Source organism: Astatotilapia calliptera, chromosome 20 (genome assembly GCF_964374335.1).
Source record: "Astatotilapia calliptera chromosome 20, fAstCal68.1, whole genome shotgun sequence".
Taxonomy (NCBI): Eukaryota; Metazoa; Chordata; class Actinopteri; order Cichliformes; family Cichlidae; genus Astatotilapia; species Astatotilapia calliptera.
The window spans coordinates 32,143,630-32,153,456 of NC_137441.1; the positions used below are offsets into that span (position 1 = coordinate 32,143,630).

Genomic DNA, 9,827 nt, shown 5'->3' on the forward strand with positions numbered 1-9,827 from the left:
CCATCTTTTCTTTGTTGCAGGATCTTGATGAAGAAATGCCTCAGCAAGGCTCAGAAGCCATGCATTCTTCTTCAGTGCAAGATTTTGAAGAGGTAACATTGACCTAGGACAGATTTTAATGAATGTTTCTCATGCACGATGTGTACCTTACGCTATTTGCCGATAGTGAAATGGTCTATTCATCCTCTTGAGTGATGCATTTTTAGTAACTGTCAGATTACTGTTCTTTTGTCTTCATTCTCTATCTGTTACACACGAAGACTGAGACCAGCCAGATTCAGAAGACTGTGAGCTGCCTAAAGCCGCAACCAAACAGCTTTCCAAACAATGATCTGGACCTGAAACATCCAGAGCCTGAAAGGGTAAATATAATCCAGTGTACCACTTAATGAACTAATAATTTAATCTATCATCATTCTTTATGGATGCTGTGTGTGTGTGTGTGTTTGGCAGTCACCTGGGTGTGATGTGATTTACATGGACCGTGGCTTGTAGGTCCTTTTCATTGTTTCAAAGTGCAAGTCTGGATAACATCTGAGTGTGTGTGTGTGTGTGTGTTAACCACCCAAATGTGACTTAGGAGGACTACACTGTTATTGGGGGACTCCGTCAAAGTTTGCTTCATGGTGACATCACTCTGGTTTTAGGAGGGGTCTTCTCGTATGTCTTGACAGTTTGACCTACAGCATGCAGAGCTGACTGCATGTGCTTTGTTTCTATGTTGAAATTTTTTGAAACTCAGGCTTGAACATTAAGATAGATAGTACTATACAACTTCTTAACTTGTTTTAGGCACTTTTTACTGCTGTAATGCATGGGCTCTCTCTGGCTGTGTACTCTGGCTTCTTCCCACAGTCCAAAGATGTAGCTTATGGGGTTAGGTTAACTGGTGATTCAAAACTGCCCTTTGGTGTGAATGCAAATGCTTGTCCTTCCATGTTAGACTGGCGATCTGTCCAGGTTGTACTGCCCTATGGTAGCTGGTATAGGCCCCAAAACTGCTACCCCACAATCCTGATAAGGATAAGTGGAAGAGGATGGATGATTGCAAAGGAATCAGTTGTTAATTATTGTAGCCAGTATTTTTTTCAGAAGAAAACATTTCTTGAGTGGAAAGCCCCCCCCCCCCCCCCACACACACACACACACATGCAAATTAAAGACAGAAGCACAGGACTGCCCAGTACAGTTGCAAGAAGAGCACTTGGTCTAATCTTTGTGCCATCTTTTCTTTGTTGCAGGATCTTGATGAAGAAATGCCTCAGCAAGGCTCAGAAGCCATGCATTCTTCTTCAGTGCAAGATTTTGAAGAGGTAACATTGACCTAGGACAGATTTTAATGAATGTTTCTCATGCACGATGTGTACCTTACGCTATTTGCCGATAGTGAAATGGTCTATTCATCCTCTTGAGTGATGCATTTTTAGTAACTGTCAGATTACTGTTCTTTTGTCTTCATTCTCTATCTGTTACACACGAAGACTGAGACCAGCCAGATTCAGAAGACTGTGAGCTGCCTAAAGCCGCAACCAAACAGCTTTCCAAACAATGATCTGGACCTGAAACATCCAGAGCCTGAAAGGGTAAATATAATCCAGTGTACCACTTAATGAACTAATAATTTAATCTATCATCATTCTTTATGGATGCTGTGTGTGTGTGTGTTTGGCAGTCACCTGGGTGTGATGTGATTTACATGGACCGTGGCTTGTAGGTCCTTTTCATTGTTTCAAAGTGCAAGTCTGGATAACATCTGAGTGTGTGTGTGTGTGTGTGTTAACCACCCAAATGTGACTTAGGAGGACCACACTGTTATTGGGGGACTCCGTCAAAGTTTGCTTCATGGTGACATCACTCTGGTTTTAGGAGGGGTCTTCTCGTATGTCTTGACAGTTTGACCTACAGCATGCAGAGCTGACTGCATGTGCTTTGTTTCTATGTTGAAATTTTTTGAAACTCAGGCTTGAACATTAAGATAGATAGTACTATACAACTTCTTAACTTGTTTTAGGCACTTTTTACTGCTGTAATGCATGGGCTCTCTCTGGCTGTGTACTCTGGCTTCTTCCCACAGTCCAAAGATGTAGCTTATGGGGTTAGGTTAACTGGTGATTCAAAACTGCCCTTTGGTGTGAATGCAAATGCTTGTCCTTCCATGTTAGACTGGCGATCTGTCCAGGTTGTACTGCCCTATGGTAGCTGGTATAGGCCCCAAAACTGCTACCCCACAATCCTGATAAGGATAAGTGGAAGAGGATGGATGATTGCAAAGGAATCAGTTGTTAATTATTGTAGCCAGTATTTTTTTCAGAAGAAAACATTTCTTGAGTGGAAAGCCCCCCCCCCCCCCCCACACACACACACACACACACATGCAAATTAAAGACAGAAGCACAGGACTGCCCAGTACAGTTGCAAGAAGAGCACTTGGTCTAATCTTTGTGCCATCTTTTCTTTGTTGCAGGATCTTGATGAAGAAATGCCTCAGCAAGGCTCAGAAGCCATGCATTCTTCTTCAGTGCAAGATTTTGAAGAGGTAACATTGACCTAGGACAGATTTTAATGAATGTTTCTCATGCACGATGTGTACCTTACGCTATTTGCCGATAGTGAAATGGTCTATTCATCCTCTTGAGTGATGCATTTTTAGTAACTGTCAGATTACTGTTCTTTTGTCTTCATTCTCTATCTGTTACACACGAAGACTGAGACCAGCCAGATTCAGAAGACTGTGAGCTGCCTAAAGCCGCAACCAAACAGCTTTCCAAACAATGATCTGGACCTGAAACATCCAGAGCCTGAAAGGGTAAATATAATCCAGTGTACCACTTAATGAACTAATAATTTAATCTATCATCATTCTTTATGGATGCTGTGTGTGTGTTTGTGTTTGGCAGTCACCTGGGTGTGATGTGATTTACATGGACTGTGGCTTGTAGGTCCTTTTCATTGTTTCAAAGTGCAAGTCTGGATAACATCTGAGTGTGTGTGTGTGTGTGTGTTAACCACCCAAATGTGACTTAGGAGGACCACACTGTTATTGGGGGACTCCGTCAAAGTTTGCTTCATGGTGACATCACTCTGGTTTTAGGAGGGGTCTTCTCGTATGTCTTGACAGTTTGACCTACAGCATGCAGAGCTGACTGCATGTGCTTTGTTTCTATGTTGAAATTTTTTGAAACTCAGGCTTGAACATTAAGATAGATAGTACTATACAACTTCTTAACTTGTTTTAGGCACTTTTTACTGCTGTAATGCATGGGCTCTCTCTGGCTGTGTACTCTGGCTTCTTCCCACAGTCCAATGATGTAGCTTATGGGGTTAGGTTAACTGGTGATTCAAAACTGCCCTTTGGTGTGAATGCAAATGCTTGTCCTTCCATGTTAGACTGGCGATCTGTCCAGGTTGTACTGCCCTATGGTAGCTGGTATAGGCCCCAAAACTGCTACCCCACAATCCTGATAAGGATAAGTGGAAGAGGATGGATGATTGCAAAGGAATCAGTTGTTAATTATTGTAGCCAGTATTTTTTTCAGAAGAAAACATTTCTTGAGTGGAAAGCCCCCCCCCCCCCCCCCCCCCCACACACACACACACACACACATGCAAATTAAAGACAGAAGCACAGGACTGCCCAGTACAGTTGCAAGAAGAGCACTTGGTCTAATCTTTGTGCCATCTTTTCTTTGTTGCAGGATCTTGATGAAGAAATGCCTCAGCAAGGCTCAGAAGCCATGCATTCTTCTTCAGTGCAAGATTTTGAAGAGGTAACATTGACCTAGGACAGATTTTAATGAATGTTTCTCATGCACGATGTGTACCTTACGCTATTTGCCGATAGTGAAATGGTCTATTCATCCTCTTGAGTGATGCATTTTTAGTAACTGTCAGATTACTGTTCTTTTGTCTTCATTCTCTATCTGTTACACACGAAGACTGAGACCAGCCAGATTCAGAAGACTGTGAGCTGCCTAAAGCCGCAACCAAACAGCTTTCCAAACAATGATCTGGACCTGAAACATCCAGAGCCTGAAAGGGTAAATATAATCCAGTGTACCACTTAATGAACTAATAATTTAATCTATCATCATTCTTTATGGATGCTGTGTGTGTGTGTGTTTGGCAGTCACCTGGGTGTGATGTGATTTACATGGACGAAGTTTATTAGTTGATATCTGCAACTGAATTGAAAACACACCTTTCCAACTGTCCAAAACAAATAAATGTTGCAATATTTTGCTAACAGTGTCACAATCATCGTCTGGTGTGCACAACAATATCATCTTTGGACAAGTGCATTCAGTGTGTGGGACCGGTTTCCTCCCTCAAGTGGCTTGGCTTTAAGTGCAAAGGTGAGACATTTAGTGAATAGGTACAGTGTATAGTAAAAAGCATTAATAGAGTTCAACAAGTTAAGACGTGCTGAAATGAACACTGCTCCCTTTTTAATTAATGGGTGGTCACGTCTAATTAAAGAAATGCAGTATTACCTCATTGGTGCAGGACCTTGTAAAAATGGTATACTTGGGATTGTCCTCAATTCCCCATTCCATAACATAAACTGCTCAAAATAATAAAGGGAACACTTAAACAATGCGATGTTACTCCAAGTCAGTCACACTTCTGTGAAATCAAACTGTTCACTTAGGAAGTAACACTGACAACCAGTTTCACATGCTGTTTTGCAAATAGAGTAGACAACAAGTGGAAATTATAGTCAATTCACCATAATAAAGGACTGGTTCTGCAGGTGGTGACCACAGACCACTTCTCAGCACCTATGCTTTCTGGCTGATGTTATGGTCACTTTTGAATGCTGGCGGTGATTTCATTTTAGTGGTAGCATGAGACAGTCTACAACCCACACAAGGGGCTCAGGTAGTGCAGCTCATCTAGCGTAGCACATCAATGTGAGCTGTGGCAAGAAGGTTTGCTGTGTCTGTTAGTGTAGTGTCCAGAGCATGGAGGTGCTACCTGGATGTGGAGTAGGCCATAGGAGGGCAACAACCCAGCAGCAGGACCGCTACCTCCACCTTTGTGCAAGGAGGAACAAGAGGAGCCCTGCAAAATGACCTCAAACAGGCCACAAATGTGCATCTGTCTGCTCAAATGGTCAGAAACTGACTTCATGAGGGTGACTTGAGGGTCCAGCATCCACAGGTGGGGATTGAGCTTGCAGTCCAACACCATGCAGGATGTTTGGCATTTGCCAGAAAACACAAAGTTTGGCAACTTCAGCACGGGCACCCTATGCTCCTCACAGCTGAAAGGAGGTTCAAACTGAGCACGTGACAGTCTGGAGATGCCGTGGGGAATGTTCTGCTGCCTGCAACATCCTCCAGCATGATCATATTGGCAGTGGGTCAGTAATGGTGAGGGGTGGCATTTCTGTGCCTGCCAGAGAGCCTGACTGTCATTGGGTAACAAGATGAGGTCCTCGGACCCTTTGTGAGACCACATGCTGGTGCATTTGGCCCTGGGGTCCACCTAATGCGAGACGACACTGGGCCTCATGTGGCTGGAGTATGTCAGCAGTTCCTCCATGACAAAGGCATTGATGCTATGGACTGGCCCGCCTGTTCCCCAGACCTGAATCCAATTGAGCACATCTGGGACATCATGTCTCACTCCATCCACCACAAACTGTCCAGGGGTTGGCAGATGCTTTAGTCCAGGTCTTGGAGGAGATCCTTCAGGAGACCATCCGCCACCTCATCCCGAGCATGCCCAGGCATTGTAGGGAAGTCGTACAGGCATCTGGAGGCCACACACATTCAACTACACACTTTCATGCCACTCAACTACCTAAAGAACAAAGTATTTAATAAGAATAATTCCTTCATTCACATCTGGGATGTCCTTTTTTGGGGGGGGGGAGGGGGATTAGCAGTGTATGTGTAGTCATTAAAGTATCCTTAATGTGAACAGTTTTGTTTTTTTTGTTTTTTCAGCATTTGACATTACTGCAATGCTTTGACAAAAAACTACTTCACTTAAATAGAACTGCAAAGCTAAATTAAGTCTATCAAAATGTGTTTCAGTTTGTTTAGGGGTCTGGCACAAATCTTGCCTTGCAAAATTGGCAAATCAGAATTGCCACCAGTCAACACAGGTGTGTATCCCATTCATATTTGGCTTGACTTTTTTTCAGTTTATTTTTTACCTGTCTAAAGTATTGATCAATTAAAAAAACTTTTGTTCTTACATTCCAGAAAGAAGAAATTTCTGAATATTCAGGGGAGGATGGATTGCCACATTCAGTTCTGGATCAAATATCAAGCGATGATGATGGCAACCACAGCATATCAGAAGAAGAATATGTGCCAGATTCAGAGTCATATGATGAAGATTCAGATGAAGACATCTCATTATTGCCAAGCACATCAAAAGGTCTGCTATGCCAAGATGACATCTCCAAAGCGCATGAACAATCAGATTCAACGAATTTAATCCACAACTTGACAAAGGACAAGCCACAAGATAAAAGTGAGCTTTGCGAAACTGAATCAGAAAAAATGACTTTAAGTAAAAGAAATTACTGCTATTTTTGTGGCAAACCACAAGCTAAAATTTCCCGCCACCTGAAAACGCACAAAACGGCTCCTGATGTTGTGCATGCATTTTCCCTGCCTAGAGACTCAAACGAGCGTAAAAGTCTGTTAGAGAAATTGAGAAATAAGGGAAATTTTAAGCATAATGCTGCAGTTTTGCATGGTGGAGTGGGACCACTGAAAGTGAAGAGAAGACCCAAGATTAAAGCAGTAGAGGGAAAGTTTGCTCATTGCTTTTATTGTCAAGGGATGTATGTTCGCAAGGATCTTTGGAGACATGTCCGCAGATGTCCTAACAAACCAAAAGATGACACGGATAAAGAACCTGGAAGAACCAAAGTACTCGGCCTGGCTTTAACTCTGGAGTCTCAGTGTTATCCGCAGGTGTCAAGTGGAGTCTGGAAGGTTCTTGCTGTTATGAAACAAGATGAGATTGCCTCAGCTGTGCGAAATGACTTTACTGTTATTCAGTTTGCCCAGTCCCTCTACAATAAACATGGACAAGACCCTACAAAGTATGATTATATACGACAGAAGCTTCGTGAAGCGGGACGTTTGTTGTTGTGTCTGCGCACAGAATTCTCAGTGCATAACATGGAAGAAGCTATTAAGCCTGCTAATTTCCAGAGAGTTGTGCAAGCAGTAAAGAAAGTTTCAGGTTTTGATGAAGAGACACTGTCATACAAAACTCCAAGCCTTGCGCTGAAACTGGGACATACACTGCATAAAATGTCTGACATTATCCATTGTCGTGCCCTCATGACAGAGGATGAAGCCCTAATCAAGTCCACTGATGCGTTCAAGAAGTTGTATGTCTCCAAATGGTCTGAGATGGTGTCTCACCGTGCCTTGAACACATTGAGTGAGGCAAAGTTTAACAAGCCATCAACATTGCCCTTTACAGAAGATGTTCGGATTCTCCATCACTACCTTCAAAAATCTGCAGAAAGTGCCTTTTGCAGCTTGGAGAACGAAGCCACAGCTCAGAATTATGCCCAACTTGCACAAGTTACACTCTCACAAATCATTGTGTTCAACCGAAGACGTTCTGGAGAGGTTTCAAAGATGCGCCTCAAAAGTTTTCTTGAAAGAGACAAAACAGCACTCCACACAGATGTTGCCATGGGGCTCTCAGAAATGGAACAGAGACTCTGTAACTATTTCTGTAGAATAGAAATAATGGGAAAAAGGGACAGAAATGTTCCAGTTCTGCTAACACCAAGCATGCTGGATGCTCTGTCACTACTTGTTAGTAGGAGGCCTGACTGTGGTATTTGTGCCACTAATATCTACCTCTTTGCAAGACCCCGATCAATGAGTCATTACAGAGGAATGGACTCCTTGCGTGTTCATGCACACCAGTGTGGAGCAAAGCAGCCTGAGTATCTAAGATCGACACAGCTCAGAAAACATGTTGCCACACTCTCACAAGTCCTTAATTTGAAAAACAACGAACTTGATCAGGTTGCAGATTTCCTGGGTCATGATATCCGCGTTCACCGCGAATTCTACAGATTACCAGTTCCCACAACACAGCTGGCCAAGATTTCCAAACTGCTTTTAACACTGGAAAAAGGACAACTTTCCCAGATCCAGGGGAAATCACTGGATGAGATCAAAATAGAAGGTTTGTATTGAAAGGAGCAAATATTAGGGCAGTAGTTGAATATTATGCTTTATCAACCGAATTAAAACCTAAAAGCACAGACCATTCTGTTAAATGTCCATGATTTAAGGTTCTTGAAGTCTATTGTTTCATCACTTTGCAACATTTGGCAAACTGCAGAGTGGTGGCCTTAAATAGTAAAACTATGTACTATAATTTCCAGTATTTGTTCTGTATTTTGTCATATCTCGTTGTTAATGTGAGGTTTTTGGGGGGTTTGTGTTTGGTTTTTTGGGGGGGTTTTCCCACAATTTCTCAGATGAAATTGCATTAAGTGATGCTGAAACAAAGGACAGTGAGAGTGAATCAGATGATGATGACACAGCACTCACAATGTTGGCGTGTGGCACCAGTGAGCCTGTACATGCAGTAGCTGATTCCACAAACACAGCGCAGCTCCAAGACACTGTAGATTGTGGTAAGTTACCACTAGCTTGGTTTCTGTGGATAAAATGTTTGTTACAAATATTAAAACTTAATCAAATTGTGTAATCAGCAGATGAAGGACCACTCACAATGCCTGCAGCAAGTGAGACTGCTGCTCCCTCTGAAGGTAAGGGGTGCAGTTGGTTCTCTAAGCTTATTATTGTTTCATCACTTTGCAACATATGGCAAACTGCAGAGTGGTGGCAAAAAGTCACTTGGATGAGTGACAAAATGTTTCTCCCACTGAAAACGCTACGTCCAGATTAACAGAATCAACGTTTTGGGATTTACTTACCTGGATGATTGAGCATGCATCAAGAGACTTTTATTCAACTTTTTATTCAGTCTTTTATTCACAGCGGAACACTAAATGTCTCATTTTAGAAATTTGATAAATTTTCAAAGAGAATTTTAGCTCGTTTTGATATTGATGGTAGCAACACATTTCAGAAGTTAGTACAGGGTAGCATCCATTCTTTTAACCACCAAATGTTTTTTGTTTTTTTTGTTTGGTTTTTTGTTTGTTTTAACTACTACTACTTTATATATCTTCCAGAGAAAAATGCTGCTCAATCCCACAATTCCCGAAGAGCTCCCAAAAACATGTGGTCCAAGGCTGAGGTTGCTGCAGTGATGAGGCATTTTAAAGACCACATAAACGAAGGGAAACTAGCCACCAAAAATGAATGCAGTCATTGCAAATTGGTAGAAGATCCGGTGTTGGCAGGAAGAACAGTTCAAAACATAAGAGATTTTGTAAGAAACAGAGGATTAACTGCAAAAAGGCAGAAAAAAATGAACTAAAATAACTGTTTAGAGAGCTGTGGTTTTACATCTTGGTCAGATTGCCAATTGTTGTTAACACTGATGTTCTGTTTAAAGAAAAAAAAGTTCTTGTTAAATACAGAAGTAGTTTGTATTTCATAATTTTTACATTTAATTTATTTAGGGTTTTTTTTGACGGGTTATATTTAAAATAAAAAATTATAAATGCATATTTTCTCCCCTTAATATTTACCTTTAAACTATTAAAATTCATTTTAAATGTTTTTAATTTTTCTGTTTTCTATATTTTTATATTTCTGTGGGAAGCGTGGGCATTTTTGTCCATAGATTTCTTTTTTTATTTATGGTTAAAATTAATGTTCAGATCCAAGAACACTAATAAAATGATGTTCCAGTAA

The 9,827-nt window shown here is 41.5% G+C and overlaps 1 protein-coding gene across 1 annotated transcript; it reads left to right on the forward strand.

The window, feature by feature from the left end:
* The first annotated feature begins 3,939 nt into the window (after positions 1-3,939).
* Positions 3,940-9,827, forward strand: LOC145422907 (uncharacterized). The gene is made up of 7 exons (XM_080294882.1): positions 3,940-4,037; positions 4,247-4,352; positions 6,042-6,112; positions 6,213-8,178; positions 8,477-8,635; positions 8,714-8,770; positions 9,200-9,827. Exons 4-7 carry the CDS (start codon positions 6,516-6,518, stop codon positions 9,445-9,447), a joined length of 2,127 nt encoding a protein of 708 aa, XP_080151008.1. The 5' UTR covers positions 3,940-4,037; positions 4,247-4,352; positions 6,042-6,112; positions 6,213-6,515; the 3' UTR covers positions 9,448-9,827.